Source organism: Jatropha curcas, chromosome 7, assembly GCF_041381405.1.
Source record: "Jatropha curcas cultivar XTBG-Jc1 chromosome 7, XTBG_Jcur_1.0, whole genome shotgun sequence".
NCBI lineage: Eukaryota > Viridiplantae > Streptophyta > Magnoliopsida > Malpighiales > Euphorbiaceae > Jatropha > Jatropha curcas.
Window position 1 is genome coordinate 22,781,290 of NC_143157.1, and position 19,372 is coordinate 22,800,661.

Genomic DNA, 19,372 nt, shown 5'->3' on the forward strand with positions numbered 1-19,372 from the left:
CCCTCTGGCTGCTCCATGTATATTTCTTCTTCCAAGTCTCCATGTAGGAAGGCAGTCTTTACATCCATTTGCTCGATTTCCAGATCAAAACTGGCGGCCATTCCGAGCACTGTCCGAATGGATGTCATTTTCACAACTGGTGAAAAGATCTCATCAAAATCTATACCCTTTCTTTGATTGAATCCTTTCACAACCAGTCTAGCTTTGAATCGTGGTTGGGAGCTGTGTTCTTCCTGCTTGATCCTGAACACCCACTTGTTCTTCAAAGCTTTCTTGCCTTTGGGCAACTTTACCAGCTCAAATGTTTTATTTTCATGCAAGGATTTCATTTCTTCTTGCATGGCTTCAATCCAGTTTCTTTTGTGTTCACTTTCCATTGCTTCTTCAAAACATTCAGGTTCTCCCCCGTCAGTCATCAATACATATTCATTTGCTGAATATCTAGTAGATGATTGTCTGATTCTACTAGACCTTCTTAATATTTGAGAACCTTCTGGTGCTGGTGGCTGAACACCATCAAAATCGTCTTGTGGTTCATTTTGATGAGGAACTTCTGGATTTTCTAACTCTGGCTCTTGTTCCTGTGGAACATTTTCTTCATCTCCAACTTGTCTTTGTTCTGTTGTTGGAGGAACTATCTGCACATCTGTTGAATCATCTTCAGATCTATCGGCAGCTTGCTTCTGAGTCTTTTCAACATCTTCAATAGTATGATTTTCAACAAATACAGCATCTCTACTTCTTATCATCTTTTTCTGGACTGGATCATAAAATCTATAGCCAAATTGATCTTGGCCATAGCCAATGAATACACATCGTCGAGTTTTGACATCAAGCTTAGACCTCTCATCCTTAGGAATATGCACAAATGCTTTACAACCAAACACCCGCAAGTGATCATAGGAAACATCCTTTCACTATTTTCTAAACCCTTAGTTTTAAGAACCCTTCTTAAAACTAATAACTCTCAAATATTCTTCACAGATTAATTTGTTATATCTGTGGCTCTCTAATGTCTCTCACTTATTGTTGGTACACTGAACTGTGAAGCATCCTCTCCTATTTATAGGAGAGGGAATGAGAGATAATGTGACACGGCTCTCCAGTTAGGCAGAAGGTTGGTTGCCAACCTTCTGCCAAACTTTTAAATAACACGTTTTTTTCGTCTTTTTTTTTTTTTTTTATCACGTGGGTGGGCACACCACTACCAACACTAAGTACTTCATGACTTAGAAAGTCTGGAACAGAAGCTTTAAATATGTGCAGCTTTTCTCTGTTTTTGTGTTGATTGATTCCGGTTCCATGAGACTGAAGGTAACAGTACAAACTTCTTCTTAGATTCTTCCAATGTTAGTTAATGGATAAAGCAAATGTCTGTTCTGATACGTTATTTGTGTTAACATTCACTATGTAATCTGAAATTGCATTTGATTGGATTAGCATTTTGGCATTTGTGGTTGATTTTGAATTGGCAATGTCGTTGATTTAAGTTAATTCTTCCAATTGATCACACCAATAGTGTTACTGCTATAGATAAATAGGCAGTGGCTAAACTTTTGTTAATGAGGTCATCTACTGCACTCCATTATTGAGAGAGAAGCTTCATTATAGAAACTTTAGCTCTGTATATTGCTATGAGATTTCTGCGAGGTCCCAATTGCTAGAGAGCTTCGTGTATATTCTTTGATCATCTTTTACGCTTATGGGGAGTTATAACTTGCAGTTGCTTGTTACAAAAATTATGACGCTCTCTTCAAGTGTAATTTACTGGTTAGCACCCTCCAATTTAAGTGAATAGGACAACCTTGACAATGTCTGGGATTGATGTTTATGACTCAGGTTCATTAGTGCATTCATTAGCTAAAACAGGTCATACTTTGTGTTGGCATTAAATTTATATATCCTACATGGATGTTAAAGTTTTTTGATAGGTTCATTATACCCATTACTCTCATAATTCCTTACTTCATAACTTGTATGAATGGATGATTTTGGGAGGTTTATGAGAATAAAATAAGATTAAGTTTTTTGGATTCTAGGAAAATATTTTGAGGAAAGAGAGTTTTTGATAGTTCATTTTTTAACCTATCAAATTGGATAGTCAACGAGTATTTTAAAATTTGATTTTTGATGGTCTCTCTTATTTAAAAAATGTTGGATTTAATTTTCTATTGTGGGCTTAATATGTAAAATTAAATATGTACAGCAGTCCAATTGTAAAGTCAATTTTAAATGTGGTCTTGATTGTGAATAATTGACTATTGAGGTATCAACTAATTATAGATATTAAGTGTAGAGACCATTATATAATTCCTATTTCGTTAAAGGACCGAAATAGGAATTGTACTAACCCTACAGGTATATAAAGGTCGTGGTCCCCAGAGGAGTTGAATACGATTCAGTTTTACATTCCTTTCGTACTGCTTCCGCTAAATCGATTCTTTAATTCTCTGGAAGGCTACAAACCTAATTCTATACATCAAGATCGACGAACAACGATGTCAGGTACGCAACCTTTTCTTATTCAATCTATTTTGTTGAATCTAGTGGTTTGCACGATCTAGGTTATTATTGAATTATTTGAGATTAATTCTTAACAAGTGGTATCAGAGCCTTGTGCATAATTGCTAGATTTTAGATTGATTTTCGTATGTTTTTTTTTTATTTGTTTACCCTATTGTTTACGGATTGAGGGTTTTGTTTAATAAAAAAAAAAAAATTTTTTTTTTTTTGTTCTCACTGTTCTTCGGATTCTCCAAGAACAGTTAAGAGGTTTTGGACTAACGCCATTGATGATTACTTGTTCGTTTGGTATTTTTTTTTTTGGCAGGATTTTATTAAAAAAAAAAAAAAAAAAAAGAGGAAGTCGGCGGCACCTGTTATTTTCCTCTTTAATCGTTTTTGTGTTTTTAGGGTTAGGGATGGAAAATAACAGTTAGGTCCCTGGAAAATTTCGTATTAGGTCCTTAATTTTTCTGTAACTTCAGATTAGGCCTTTAAGTTTCTGTAACTTCAGATTAGGCCCCTAATTTTCTGTAACTTCAGATTAGGCTCTTAATTTTCTGTTTTCTTTCGTCTAGACCCATGGACATATATTTAATTACATTAGACCCCGAACTTTATTTATTCAAATTTATTTAGTCCTATTTTATAACTTAGTCTCTAATTTAGTGACTTAAAGACTAGATTATAATTTTTTTGGGGCTAAATAATTTTAGATTATTAAATATTTAGACAATCAATTCATTTAATTGCAATTGTTTTGTTTTAATTACAATTAAATGATTTAATTTGTCGACTTGAGATTAAATTTTGGAGTGATTAAGTCCCTATTGTGTTTGATATTTGTTAAAATAAATTGATTTGATCAATAAGTCACCAAAGTAACCTCTATTGCTTGAATTGATTTATTTTAGAATATTAGACAGGTGTATTAAAATTCATTGCGGATAGTTAATCGGCCCAAAGGAAGGTTGCTATCTGGCTGAGTTTTGAATACATGTTTGGCAATAAGTATGTGATAATTGTTTGATTATTTTCCATGACAATGATATGTCGGCCCAAAGGAAGATTTATTATTTGTCAGGACTATGTTATCAATATTGATTGCTGCGTTGAGATACTAATTACAAATTAATGTTTTACATCCAAAGATGAGAATATTAATATTGTGTCTGTGTCTTATTTCCAATTTTTGATCTCTACTTATGTGAATTGTTTCATTTGTGGATTGTGAGCTTATACTTGTCTATTTGTTTATTTTCTCTGATGTCAGCTAACATGTCATTTAATCCTGATTGTGTCCCTAAACTTGAGGGATCAAATTTTGAGTCTTGGAAATCAGACATTATGATCTTTCTGGGCTGTATGGATTTGGATCTTGCATTCAGGATGGACGAACCTGCTCCTCTTACTGATATGAGCACTGAAGTTCAAAGGTTTCAGTATGAGAAGTGGGAGCGTTCTAATCGCTTAGGTCTGATGATCATGCAGAAAGGAGTCCCAGAACATGTTCGAGACTCTGTCTTAGCTGAAAAGAACAATGCTCAAAACTATCTTGCCGAGCTGGAGAGGGCTTATGTCAAGAATGACAAAGCCGAAGTGGGAACACTTTTAGGAAAATTAACCTCCATGAAGGTTGCTGGCAATGGTGGTGTTCGGGAGCATATTCTTAGCATGTCTAAGATTGCAAAGAGACTGAAGGCGCTGGGTATGGCTTTACCAGATGACCTTTTAGTCCATTTGGTTATGAATTCTCTTCCTTCTCAGTATGGACAAATTAGGACTTCCTATAATTGTCAGCCGAATAAATGGACTCTTAACGAGCTCATTTCTCATTGTGTTGATGAGGAGGAAAAGATGAATTCTAACAAAAGAGAGAGTGCTCATTTTGTTTCTTCAGCTGGAAAGGGCAAGAACAAGAAAAGAAAGAGGCCTTTTGCAAAGACTGTTGAAAAGGCTATTGAGAAACCTGCTGCTGCTACTGCTGTAGATCCAGTACAAAAGAAGCCTTATGTGCCAAAATGCTTCTTTTGTGGAAAGACGGATCACTTGAGAAAGGACTGTCCTAAATTATTTGACTTGCAAAGAAGGGTAAGTGCCTTGTTTTAGTCTGTTGTGAAGTTAATTTAACTTCAGCTCCTAAAAACACTTATTGGGTGGATTCTGGTGCTACCGCTCATATAAGTGTTTCATTGCAGGGCTGCCTCAACTACAGAAAGCCAACTGACGGTGAAAGATACATCTATGTGGGAAATGGCGATCTGGTTGAAGTAGAGGCAATTGGACATTTTAGATTATGTTTAAGTACTGGCTATTTTTTGGATCTTATAGATACTTTTGTTATTCCCTCTTTTAGAAGGAATTTGATTTCTGTTTCCTTTTTGGACAAATCTGGTTTTCATTGTTCTTTTGGAGACAGTGTATTCACTTTATCTATGAATTCAAAAGTTTTGGGTACTGGTTGCTTGAATGAATGTGATAATCTATATATGTTAGACATTGATACTAGTTATCATGAATCCCTGCATGTTACTACAAGAGGTACCAAAAGAAAGTTGAATATTGATAACTCAGCTGTACTTTGGCATAGACGTTTGGGTCATGTATCCAAATCAAGAATTGAGCGTCTTGTTTCTGATGGTATCTTAGATACACTTGATTACACAGGTTTGGATTCTTGTATTGAGTGTATTAAAGGAAAACAGACTAAACAAAAGAGACTAGGTGCCATTCGGTCATCCAATGTTTTAGAACTGATTCATACAGATATTTGCGGTCCATTCCACATTGCAGCTAGAAATGGCCAAAGATATTTTATATCATTCATTGATGACTATTCTCGTTATGGTTACTTATATCTCATTCATGAAAAATCTGAGTCTTTGGACGTGTTCAAATCTTATAAAGCCGAAGTTGAAAATCAACTAGGAAAGAAGATTAAATCTGTTCGATCTGACCGTGGTGGTGAATATTATGGTAAATATGACGGTTCAGGCGAACAACGTCCAGGACCTTTTGCGCTTTTCCTACAGGAATGTGGAATTGTCCCTCAATATACAATGCCTGGTACTCCCAGCATGAATGGTGTATCTGAGAGACGTAATAGGACTCTTATGGATATGGTAAGGAGTATGATTAGTCATTCTACTTTACCAGAGTCTCTGTGGGGTGAAGCGTTAAAGACAGCAGCTTATCTTCTCAATAGGATTCCATCTAAAGCAGTTGCTAAAACACCTTATGAATTTTGGACTGGACGTAAGCCTAGTCTAAAGCATCTTCATGTTTGGGGATGTCCAGCTGAAGCAAGGCCTTATAAGCCGAATGAAACAAAACTGGACTCCAAAACTATTAGCAGCTACTTTGTTGGATATTCTGAGCGGTCTAGGGGTTACAAGTTTTATAATCCTACTTCCAGAACTTTTTTTGAAACGAGAATTGCAACATTTTTTGAGGATGTTGATTTTGGAGGGAGAAATAAAGAAAGAAACATTGTCTTTGAAGAGGAACCAAGTAAGGATGATTCGATTCTCATTCCTTTTGTTGTTTCTGATAGCGTACAGACTCCAGTTGCTCCTGTCGTTATTCAAGATCCAATTCAAGACAATGCTATTCTTCCTCAAGAACAAATTCAATAACCTTAAGAATTAGAGCCTGTTCAAATGCCTTTGAGGAGATCTACTAGGGAGAGAAGAAGTGCTATTCCAGATGATTATATAGTGTTTGTTCAGGAACATGAGGATACTGTAGACATAGATGATGATCCAGTTAGTTTCTATCATGCCATGCATAGTTTTGACTCTCATAAGTGGATTGAGGCAATGAACGAAGAGTATAAGTCTATGCAAGACAATCAAGTTTGGGATCTTGTTCAATTACCTGAAGGAAAGAAACCCATTGGTTGCAAATGGATATTTAAAACCAAAAGGGATTCTCAAGGTAATGTGGAAAGATATAAAGCACGTCTTGTAGCAAAAGGCTTTACTCAAAAGGAAGGGATTGACTATAAAGAAACCTTCTCTCCAGTTTCTTCGAAGGATTCTTTTAGGACAATCATGGCCTTAGTTGCAAATCTTGATCTTGAGCTTCATCAAATGGATGTTAAGGCTGCGTTTCTCAATGGCGACATTGATGAAACAATATATATGGTGAAACCAGAAAATTTTGTAATTGGAGATCCAAAACATCTGGTATGCAAATTAAAGAAATCCATTTATGGACTCAAGCAAGCTTCTCGTCAATGGTACTTTAAGTTCAACCAAGTAATTGTCTCGTTTGGCTTTGAGGCAAATGCTGTTGAAAATTGTGTGTACCATAAGTTCAGTGGGAGTAGGTTTATCTTTTTGGTCTTATATGTGGATGACATACTTCTTGCTACTAATTGTAAAGTCTTGCTGCATGAAACCAAAGTTTTTCTTTCAAAGCATTTTGAGATGAAAGATTTAGGTGAAGCTTCTTTTGTTTTAGGGATTCAGATACATCGAGACCGTTCTCGAGGTATTCTTGGATTATCACAAAAGAGCTATATTGATAAAGTGCTCAAGAGATTTGGTATGCAGAATTCTAGAACATTGGATACCCCTATTGCAAAAGGTGATAAATTTAGTAATCAACAGTGTCCAAAGAGTGAACTTGAAATTTAGGAAATGCAAAAGGTTCCTTATGCGTCAGTTGTAGGAAGTCTTATGTATGTTCAAGTTTGTACTCGTCCAGACATTTCTTTTATAGTTGGCATGTTAGGTAGATATCTTAGCAATCCAGGAATGGATCATTGGAAAGCAGCCAAAAGAGTCATGAGATATCTTCAGAGGACTAAGGGACATATGCTCACATATAGGAGATCAGATCAGCTTGAGATCATTGGGTATACTAATTCTGATTTCTCTGGATGCCAAGACAGTAGAAAATCCACATCTGGCTACGTTTTTCTATTGGCTGGCGGTGCTATTTCTTGGAAGAGTGTGAAACAAACTCTAGTAGCAACCTCCACCATGGAAGCTGAATTTGTAGCATCTTATGAGGCATCCAATCAAGCTATTTGGCTGAGAAACCTTGTCACTGGGCTGCGTGTAGTAGGTGGAATAGAAAGACCATTGAAGTTGTATTGTGACAGCAGGTCAGCCGTTTTATTCTCCAACAACAACAGGAGCTCTTCTCGATCAAAACACATTGAGATTAAGTTCTTGGCTGTGAAGGAGAGGGTACAGAGTGGACAAATATCCTTAGAGCATATTGGAACAAACTCTATGATTGCGGATCCGCTTACAAAGGCAGTAATACCGAAAGTTTTCCATGAGCACACCGCTCATATGGGTATCGTTTTGTTTGAGACTGTCTAGTTTTAGTGGGAGTTTGCTCTTTATGTATGCATTATGTTTTTGAATGCTCTATTTTGTTTTGGATATGTTTTATTATGAAATTTTGTTGAGTACTCATTTTGGTTGATGGTTACACTCTGTATTATTATTGTTGTTTTGCTTGATCTCACTTTTGTTGGTGATCAGTTGGAAACAGACATGATGATCACATTGCATCTAGTTTTCATGCTACACTTCTATAATGAATCTATGTCATTTAGGGATATTGGTAATGTAGTTGATGATGGACTTAGTCATGAGATCTATGGCGAATGTTTCTTCGGCTCTTTATCAATATAACTAATGGACGAGATTGTTTTTGGATACCTTATATGACTGCGTTTGTTGAGCTCATTTTGGTGTATGTATTTTATTTAACATATGTTCGCCCAAGTGGGAGATTGTTGGATTTAATTTTCTATTGTGGGCTTAATATGTAAAATTAAATATGTACAGCAGTCCAATTGTAAAGTCAATTTTAAATGTGGTCTTGATTGTGAATAATTGACTATTGAGGTATCAACTAATTATAGATATTAAGTGTAGAGACCATTATATAATTCCTATTTCGTTAAAGGACCGAAATAGGAATTGTACTAACCCTACAGGTATATAAAGGTCGTGGTCCCCAGAGGAGTTGAATACGATTCATTCCTTTCGTACTGCTTCCGCTAAATCGATTCTTCAATTCTCTGCAAGGCTGCAAACCTAATTCTATACATCAAGATCGACGAACAACGATGCCAGGTACGCAACATTTTCTTATTCAATCTATTTTGTTGAATCTAGTGGTTTGCACGATCTAGGTTATTATTGAATTATTTGAGATTAATTCTTAACAAAAAAAAAAACATACAAAAAGACGGAAATTCTTTTCAATGCGATGATAATCTTATTGGGATTAGGTTCGATTCTAAAACCATGAATGTAATGTCTCAAGAATCATAAATCATAAAGTTCAATCTAAAACTGAGAATGAAACTAGCTTAATGCAAATTCTTGGAAGAACGTCTCTCAAATTGCTCTGAAGTTTAGAATAAAAGGGCCTGTTGTTTCAAGTATTGTTAATGACATGCATTGCATTGGACTGTAACTCATACATTTAATAGTCATGCCACCTGATCTAAGAGATAGGATTTTCTTAAGAGATTATCTTGCTAGAATGTTTTTCAATCTTATACATCATATTTCTTTGTTAAGGCAAAGAGCACTGAAACTTGCAACTGATTCACTATCACTTCTCTTTTCTCTTTTTTTTTATTTCCAGGTTAAAATTGAAGGTAAACCATCGACTGTCTTGTTAATGGATAAGCCAATGTTTGTTTTATAATACATGATATTTATTAATTTCATCTAATATGTAATATGTGAATTTTTTTTTTTTTTTTTTTTTAGCATTGGGGAGGAGAATTCGAACCTAAATCAATTGTCAGATCGTATATGTACTTTCATCAAATTATACCTTGGCCTGTGTAATATGTGAATATTTGATATCAAGAACATATTTTTATCATTTTAAATGTTCAATTTCTATAAAAGAAAGTTGTTATTTCGCATTAAAAACCTTTTTTTTTTCCAATGCTAAGGATTTTTTTCCTTGTTTTTTTTTCTAATCTAGTATAGTATTAAATTCCTTTAAAAAAAAAAAAAAAAAAAAAGAAAGGGATAGTGTGCCAAATTTAACTGTTATCTTGAGAGTAAAACAGACATTGGTTCTAAAGTAAATTTTAATTAACACTTTTAGTTCTCTATTCAAAAAAGCTACTATAACATCTGTAATTTAAATAATATTTTATGTTAATATTAATAAATATGTTTATTCAAACATCTAATGGTAATATAAATTAAAATGAAAATTACTTAGTTACTACTTTCGTGACTTCAATTAGTAACTAGTTGTATACTTGAAATTCGGAATTATAACTGCCCAGCTCTTCCTAATTCCTATTGCCCTTACGTCCACTTGCAAGCTTATTGGCTAACAGTAACTTGAGTAGCCTGCAAGTTTCCTTTCTCTCTCCCAAGATCCCTGGTCTTGATCTTGTTCTTGATCCCTGCTACTGTGTTCAGAGACGAAAAGGACGGAAAACATGTCGGACTACTTATCTGAAGAAGTGATCACAAAGATCTTACACAATCTACCTGTTAAGTCCTTGATTCGATGCACTAGTGTTTGCAAGCTATGGTACTCTCTAATCAAAAACCCTCATTTCATTTCCGCCCAAATTGCCAAAACCTCATTGATTAACATCGAAAGCAACCCTAATCGATTACTGCTATCTCACATCCATGCCGATGAATACTCCGTGGGTTTTGAAAATCAAGAGTTAAAGAAGTACATCCCACTACATTTCCCGTTCAAGTCCGGCTCCAGGCTCCCTCACGCAATGGGTTATTCTAACGGACTGTTATGCCTCTTGGATAGGCGTGTCGCATTAGGCAGGTATGAAGACAAATTTATCCTCTGGAATCCCTCTATTAGAAAATCATTCACAGTTCCTCAACCCAATTTTGCGTTTTCCCTTTGTGTCTTCTGCAATGATTATGTTGGTTTTGGGTTTGATTCCAACACTAATGACTACAAAGTCCTCAGAATGATGATACACCTAAATGAGCACCACGACAATGATGAAGAACTTAAGTTTCAGATCGAAATTTACTCATTTAACATGAATTCTTGGAAGATTGTTACTGGTGATGTACCTACAGATTGGATAGAAAACCAATGGCCATATGGTTCTCGTCTTCGTTTAATAAAGAGAGCGGCTTGTTTGAATAATGCATTGCATTGGATTGTGAATCATTCGAAATATAAACTTATCTTGGTGTTTGATATGAAAGATGAGGTTCTTCGTGAAATTATGTTGCCAGAATGTTTGGCAAAAGATGTTGCATCTCAATTGTGTCTCAAGGTATTTAGGGACTCATCAATTGCAGTTATTAACAGTATTGATCTCCATTCGGCTCATATATGGGTGATGAAAGAGTATCGCGTTGTGGAGTCGTGGGAGAAATTAATAGAGGTTGATGGTGATCAAAGGAGAGGGAGATTGACAGTGTTGGGGTTCAAAAGAAATGGAGAAGTCATACCAAAATTTTTTCGTAAACCATTAACTCTTTCAAGTGCATATGCTTCCATTGATACCTATGTGGAGAGCCTAGCATTACTGGACAAAGGAAATGCTGTAGAAGAAAAACGTCCAAAGAGAGCCAGAAGATCCGACACGGAGTTAAGTTCTATTCTTTACTCTGTTTTCAGTATTATCTTTGATTTAATTTGATTTTGGCCTGACTTGGGCTAGGTTTTAAATTTCTTTGCAGGATCATATAGCTGTTGGTGAATTGTGAAAGTGTTGACACTCTAACCAAGAATTATAGTACTGCCGATCATATATAGGATCATGGATTTTTGTGGGTACTTGATTGATTTTGTATTTCTAATATGACTCTTTTTCTATGATGGAGAGTGAATTTCTTAATATCAGACTCAGATGCTAAATGTATATGTACTTGTTCTGCTATTATGATCTTTCCAATTTCAAGAGTTTATGTGATATGCTGATATTAGATTAATATTCTGAAATTTGATTGTCAATATGCCCTGAACTAAAAAATGTATATACTTCAAACTTGTGATTGGATTACTGATAAGAAAAATAACAATGGGTGGGAAAGTTTTATTATGGTGTTTGATTTAGGAGATGAGGTCTTTCTCGAGATAATGCTGCCTGAATATTTGGTTTCGAGATTGGTTTATGTATTTGGGAAATCATCAATTCCAGTTCTTTATAAAGATTGGAGAGACATCAAGAAGTCTGATATATGGATGATGAAAGAGTATGGTGTAGTGGCATCGTGGTCGATGTTGGGAACCATGGACAAACGCTGGGGAGGAAGGTCAAAGGTGTTGGGTTTTAGGAATAATGGAGGTGTGGTTTGCAATTTGATCGTGAAGGCATAGCTTCATAGAACTTAGAGAGCCAATGGATAAAAAATCTAATTGTTACGGATAAAAAAGCTAGATCTTCTATGTTAGGGCTCCGACAATAAAATTATAAGAATAATTATGGAGCGAAAATAGAAAATTCTGATATAAAAATTTACATGGTTCACCCTTAACTGTTTAGGGCCACGTTCACGGAACCAACTCCGAATATTTCTTCCACTATTAAAGTAGTAGGCTTACAAAGAGAGTAATACAAAAATAGTGGCACTTAAAAGTGTTTCCCAAAAACACCCAAAAAATAATTTCCTCATTATTTTTCTCTTTCTTAATCTTAGGAAACTCTTCCTAAAACTAGATAACTCTATCTATATCTTTTTTTTTTTTTCTTTTTTTTGCTATTGTGAGTGTTTGCTTGAGGATTCGCTACCTCTATTTATAGGAGAGGTTAATGAATGAGCCATGTATAACTCATTCACGGCTCTCCATTTTGTCAAAAACAATTGCCTGCCATTGTTTACTCTCCTTTTTCTTTTCTTACTTTCTTTCATACATGTGTGTGGGTCCCACTGAGTGGGCACCGCCACAGCAAATCTCCCCCTGCATGCTCAAGTGAGGACGTTAGCCATACCGGCTATTTTTCTACAAGTGACAAGCTTCTCCATAGGCAAAGCTTTGGTCATCATATCAGCGCCATTATTATCAGTATGAATCTTTTCTATCTGAAATAACTTCATCTCCAGCGCATTATGTATCCAATGATACCTCACATCAATGTGCTTTGACCTTGAATGAACAGTCAAATTCTTGCTGAGATGTATCGCGCTTTGACTATCACATAGAATGTACTTTTCTTGTTCTATACCCAATTCTTATAGGAATTTCTTTATCCACAAGAGTTCTTTGCTAGCTTCTGTAATGGCGATATATCTCGCCTCAATGGATGAGAGTGCAACGCATTTTTGTAATTTAGATTGCCAAGAAACTGCTGCTCCTGCAAAGATCATCAGATATCCAGAAGTTGATTTGCGTGAATCAACATCACCACCCATATCTGCATCTGTATAACCATCTAATACAGGTCTATTATTACTAAAACATAAGCAGATTTTGGAAGTGCCCTTAAGATACCTGAGAATCCACTTCACTGTATTCCAGTGTTCTTTACCTGAATTTAAAATAAATCGGCTAACAAAACCAACAGCATGAGCAATATCCGGTCTTGTGCATACCATGGCGTACATCAAGCTGCCAACAGTGGATGCATAACGAATTTTCTTCAGTTCTTCTTTTTCTTTCTCACTTGAAGGACATTGACTGAGACTTAATTTGAAATGACCTGCAAGTGGAGTACAAACTAGTTTCACATTGCTCATATTGAATCTGCTGACAACTTTCTCGATGTACTTCTCTTGAGACAACCACAACTTTCTCTTTTTCCTGTCTCTAGAGATCTTCATTTTGAGAATCTGTTTTGCCGATCCCAAATCCTTCAGGGCAAAGGATTTTCCAAGCTCTTTTTTCAAACTCTCAATTTTCTTAGTATCATGGCCTACAATTAGCATATCATCCACATATAACAAGAGAATAATAAAGTCACCTTCTTCGAACTTTTTCACAAACACACAATGATCAGAAGTAGTTTTCTCATACCCGTAATTTACCATGAAAGAGTCAAACTTATTGTACCATTGTCTGGGAGCTTGTTTGAGGCCATACAAGCTCTTCTGCGATTTACACACCAAGTGTTCTTTGCCTTTGACTCTAAACCCTTCTAGCTACTCCATATAAATTTCCTCCTCTAAGTCACCATGAAAGAAAGCGGTCTTTACATCAAGTTGTTCGATCTACGAATTTAAGCTAGCTGCTAAACCGAGCACAACTCTGATAGAAGACATCTTGACTACGGGTGAGAAAATTTCTTCAAAGTCAACTCCTTTCTTCTGAGTGAATCCTTTCACAACCAATCTCACTTTGAATCGTGGTTGGGAGATATGTTCTTCCTGATTGATCCTGAACACCCACTTGTTCTTCAAAGCTTTCTTGCCTTTGGGCAACATCACCAGCTAAAATGTTTTATTCTCATGCAAGGATTTCATTTCATCTTGCATGGCTTCAATCCAGTTCCTTTTATGTTCACTTTCCATTGCTTCTTCAAAGCATTCAGGTTCTCCCCCGTCAGTCATCAATATATATTCATTTGCTGGATATCTAGTAGATGGTTTTCTGACTCTACTAGACTCTCTTAATGTTCGAGAACCTTCTAGGGCTGGTGGCTGAACATGAACACCATCAAAATCATCTTCTAGTTCATTTTGATAAGGAACTTCTAGATTTTCTAACTCTGGCTCTTGTTCTTGTAGAGCATTTTTTTCGTCTCCAACTTGTCTTTGATCTGTTGTTGGAGGAACTATTTGCACATGTGTTGAATCATCTTCAAATCTATCAGCAGCTTGCTTCTAAGTCTTTTTAACATCTTCAATAGTCTGATTTTCAACAAATACAACATCTCTACTTCTTATCATCTTTTTCTAGACTGGACGATAAAATCTATAGCCAAATTGATCTTGGCCATAGCCAATGAATACACATTGTCGAGTCTTAACATCAAGCTTAAACCTCTCATCCTTAGGAATATGCACGAAGGCTTTGCAATCAAACACCTGCAAATGATCATAGGAAACATCCTTTCCTGACCATACTCTTTCTGGAGTATCATACTGTAGAGGAACACAAGGTGAACGATTTATAAGGTGAACTGCTGTAAGAAGAGCTTCACCCCAAAATCTTTTAGACAATTTTGCATGTGAGAGTAAACATCTGACTCTCTCCATCAAAGTTCTGTTCATCCTCTCAGCCCAACCATTCAATTGCGGAGTCTTGGGAGGTGTTGTTTGATGTCGAATAACATGCTCTTTGCAGAAAGCATCAAATGGCCTAGTGTATTATCTACCATTATCTATTCTGCTGCACTTCAACTTTTTACTTGTCTGTCTCTCAACCAAGTTTAGAAATTGTTTGAAAACATCTAAAACTTGATCTTTAGACTTCAAAGAATATACCCAGGTCTTCCTAGAATGGTCATCGATAAATGTTACGAAGTATCGATTTCCACCATATGACATCATCAAAGGTCCACATAGATCTGAATGTACCAGATCTAACACATTCTTCATTCTGGAAGGTTGAGAAGTCTTAAAAGTTACTCTATTCTGTTTTCCTGCTATACAATCAGAACACTTCCCTAAATGGACTTTATTCAATCCAGATAACATGTTGTTTCTAACCAAAGTTGTCATTCCTTTCTCACTCATGTGGCCTAGTCGTTTATGCCACAATTCAATCGTACTGTCATCCTCTGCTACATTTAAAGTGTCTTGGGAGAGCTTCGCATGCATTACATTCAACTTTGGGTCTTTTCTTCCATTGGCTATCACCATGGAACCTTTTGTGAGCTTCCACTTACCATTTCTGAAGGTGCTATAGAAATCTTCAGCATCAAGTCTACCAACCGAGATTAATTTAGAATGCATGTCTGGTACATGCACGACATCTTTTTGAATTAATCTCGAACCATTTTCTGTCTCCAAACAAATATCTCCCTTATCGACGACTTTCAACAGTTTGTCGTCTGCTATCTTGATCACACCCAGATTGTCTGGTGTGTAAGATGAAAAATTTTCTCTCCAGGATGTTGCATGAAGTGTAGCCCCACTATCAATTACCGAACTAGTCTCCTGGGCTACAAGGTTGATAGTGTCTTTAATGAACAATTGGAACTCAGTAATAACATTAGCTTCATCATCACTGCTTTCTTCTTTCTTTGTTTTGCCTTTGATCTTCTCCTGATCACTTTTGAACTTCGAGCAATACCTTTTAATGTGCCCCTTCTTCCCATAGTGATGGCACACAATATTGGCAAATCTATTTGATTTACCCCTGCTCTTATCTTTTGTATTTGAACTTCTAGATTGGCTCCTCCCTCTGGGCCGATCATTTCTTTTAGCGTCTGCTAAAAGAATGTCTGACTGAGATGAAGAAGAATTATGTGCTTTGCGTCTCATTTCTTCATTCAGAACAGCATTTTTAACAAATTCCCAGCTAACTCCATTATGTCGTGTAGAGTTTGTTATTGATATCTTCAAAGTCTCCCATGACTCTGGTAAGGAGGTAAGCACCATAAGGCCTAGGATTTTATCATCAAATTTTATGCCCATATTTGACAGCTGTGAATAGTCGCCTGCATTTCACTCAAATGATCTCCTACAGAAGTACTTTCTTGGTATTTGAAATTTATCTGCTTTGTCAAATAAAACAATTGGTTGTTACCAGATTTGGAGGCATATAGCTGTTTAAGTTTGTCCTATAATGTTCTGGCATGAATTTCATTACAAATGTGGTTGTACACATTATCATCGATAAATTGTCAAATATAGCTGCAAACTTGCTCATGCTCAAAAGCCCATTCTTCATCAGTCTTGTCTTCCGATTTACTTGAACCAAACACGGGCAGATGCATTTTGGTTACCATAAGGAGATCTCTCATTTTATTTCTCCATATATGGTTTTGCGCCATTTAGACTGATCATTCTGCTTGTCCTAGCCTCTATAACTTTTTGAGTGAATAGTATCCGTATATATAAATAGTATCAATATACGAGAGTAGTAAATGTATACGTGAATAGTAATATACATGAATAGTACTATACGTAAATAGTACATGTATGCGTGAATAGTACTATACGTGAATGGTGCTGGATCAGCAATAGTAACGCCAATATTACTATTCACCAGAGTTACTCTTTTACTATTCATCATTAAATTGATTCTGCAACGTCTTTTCGAAGGACTGCACCAATGGACTCATAATTTTCTCGTCGTCGTGGTATAATTATTTTCAAAATATATCCACGGATCCGATACCGCTATCTGACCGGCTAGACTGGCTAAAACCTTCAGCTCTGATACCACTTGTTAGGGTCCTGGCAATAAAATTACGAGAATAATTATGCAGTGAAAATAGAAAATTGTGACAGAAATTTACGTGGTTCACCCTTAACTGTTTAGGGTTACGTCTACGGGATCAACTCCGAATATTTCTTCCACTATTAAAATAGTAGGCTTACAAAGAGAGTAATACAAAAATAGTGACACTCAAAAGTGTTTTCCAAAACCAATAAAAATAATTTTCTCATTATTTTTCTCTCCCTTAATTTTAGGAAAACCTTCCTAAAATTAGATAATTCTCTCTATATATCTTTTGTTTTTCTTTGTTTTGCTATTGTGTGTGTTTGCTTGAGGATTCGCTACCTCTATTTATAGGAGAGGTTAACGAATGAACCGTGTATAACTCATTCACGGCTCTCCATTTTGTCAAAAACAATTGCCTCCATTATTTACTTTCCTTTTTCTTTTCTTTCTTTCTTTCATACATGTGTATGGGTCGCACTGAGTGGGCACTGCCACAAAATTCTATTCATAGTTATGTGTAAAGCTTAGTATTGCTTGACAAAGAAACTGTAAGGGCAATCGATACAAGCAATCCAAGTGAGGCAAAGCGAATCAAAATATCCAACTGATGCACTTTCGTGATTAAACGGTAAACAAGAACGGAAGAATTAAGTACAGTGCTCCATTATTTTAGCTTTTGATACGTTTCTTTTTGTTAATTTCTTTGTTCAAAATTCTTTTTGCTGGAAATAAATTGCTGAGTGAAGTTACTTCTTTGTTGTTTAATGAGTGTGAGAACTTGTGATGTGTTGTGATGTGCCTACTTAAGTGGAATCCACAACAATTATGAAGAAGTGGTGTATCCACATGAGTGCAAGTGGTGTGCCAACTCAATTGGGACCCTAACTTCTCCTGTAAATAGAGGAGAAGTTTGCTTCATCAATACACACAATAAGAAGAAGAGAACTCATACTTAGAAAGAGTTCTTTAGTTTTAGGAAGGGTTTCCTAAAATTAGGGGAGAGAAAATAGTGAGAAAATTATTTTGGGGTGTTTTCTAAAAACACTTTGAGTGCTACTATTTTTATACTACTCTCTTTGTAAGCCTACTATTTGTACAGTGGAAGAATAATTCGGATTTGTCCTGTAGACGTCGCCTTAAACAGTTAAGGATGGATCACGTAAATTTCTGTGTGTCATAATTTTCTGCTGCTGTAATTATTCTTGTAATTTTATTGCCGGGGTCCTAACATGATGTGTGAGAAGTTTTACTATTTAATCTTTAATTTTGTTTGGAATCTTGGTATGTTTAGTTTGTTCAATGTGTTTCCTTACTCACTGATTAAGCAGAAGAAAATAAATTATCTTGACATTTCAACTTTATTTTTCTTCACGTTTTCAATAAGCATAGAATGTCTGTTAGTGTTAGAAAGGGTAGGAAACAAGGAGACTGAAGTCTGACATCTTTCGAAAGTTAGACTCAAGTCTGATATTAACATCCTTTCTTTTGATTTTCTGGCGTTTTCTTATGGTGGAATTACATAGAACAGTTCATAGTTACACTGAATCTGTGAAATTTGATCGTTGAAGATATGTATAATTTTTTTGCATGCTACAATTTGTGAAAAAAGGATTTTTTTTTTACGTTTCCCTGGAGAAGCCATTGCTGAGAAATTCATCAGCTGCTGAGCCAAGCCACTCTTTAGTATGTCCTACAAGTGAAAAGACAACTTCAATTCTCACACACATGCAAGCTAAACGAAACATACTCATCTATTTCACGCCATAGAGTATTTTGTAATCACAAATATTTAACACGTGTCGTATAATGAAAAAGAGAGAGTCTATTTTGTAATTTTTCTATCAAATATTCACAAGTTAATTAATTTTATTATTACGGCTATTTTATATGATACGGTTTTGTACCAATCGAATGAAATATTTGATAAAAATTAGCAATTTCAATAATTGTTAATTATTATAACAGTTGTTATCTGTTATATTAACATGTAGTAATATGTAAGCTGTTTAACCTTTTAAATATTAAAAAGATTAATATTTAATGTATAATCGATTTTTTAAAATTCTAAATATTACTATAAATATTACGTTATCAAACAATATAAAAATTAGAACACTGTATAAAAAGCTATTGTTAAACTTTAGTGAAATATCCCGAATTTTTATTTTCATAACTTTAGAATTTTTATTAAATAAAAAATCCGAATTTTTGATAGTATGGGTCATTAAGACCGAGCAATTCTAACTTTAGCCCAAATTTGAATTGAACCCAAGCCCAAAAACAGAATGTCCGGAAATTTCGATGAAATAAAATGGAACTCTACTATATAAACTAATTATCCTAAATTAACTCATTGTTATTATTATTGTTTGTACTATTAGAAAGTAAATTGAAGAGATGTTTTATGACCCAACTAAAATAATTAAATAAATTAAACCGGAGCCGAAAATCAATTAAATGTGTCGAAACCACACGAATAATCGAAAAACCGAGCGAAAAACTCAAAAACCAAAGAAAATAAGGCCAAACCGCTAAATCAAACCAAATCGGTTCGAATCGAACCGAAGTGGCCCAGCCCACTTTCCTTTCTTTTTCTTTCCTT

General features: G+C 35.3%; 2 protein-coding genes across 2 annotated transcripts; one reads left to right on the forward strand and one right to left on the reverse strand.

Annotated features, from left to right (window-relative positions):
* Nucleotides 1-9,786: 9,786 nt before the first annotated feature.
* Nucleotides 9,787-11,410, forward strand: LOC105633200 (F-box protein CPR1). The gene is made up of 2 exons (XM_012215782.4): nucleotides 9,787-11,085; nucleotides 11,178-11,410. Exons 1-2 carry the CDS (start codon nucleotides 9,947-9,949, stop codon nucleotides 11,185-11,187), a joined length of 1,149 nt encoding a protein of 382 aa, XP_012071172.2. The 5' UTR covers nucleotides 9,787-9,946; the 3' UTR covers nucleotides 11,188-11,410.
* Nucleotides 11,411-12,671: 1,261 nt separating this feature from the next.
* LOC149494979 (uncharacterized) lies at nucleotides 12,672-16,016 on the reverse strand. Its single transcript, XM_089724473.1, has 5 exons — nucleotides 15,149-16,016; nucleotides 14,955-15,043; nucleotides 14,388-14,462; nucleotides 14,060-14,258; nucleotides 12,672-13,351 (listed from the first exon to the last, which is right to left on the reverse strand). The coding sequence occupies exons 1-5, from the start codon at nucleotides 16,014-16,016 to the stop codon at nucleotides 12,672-12,674; spliced, it is 1,911 nt and encodes a 636-aa protein (XP_089580599.1).
* Nucleotides 16,017-19,372: the final 3,356 nt, after the last annotated feature.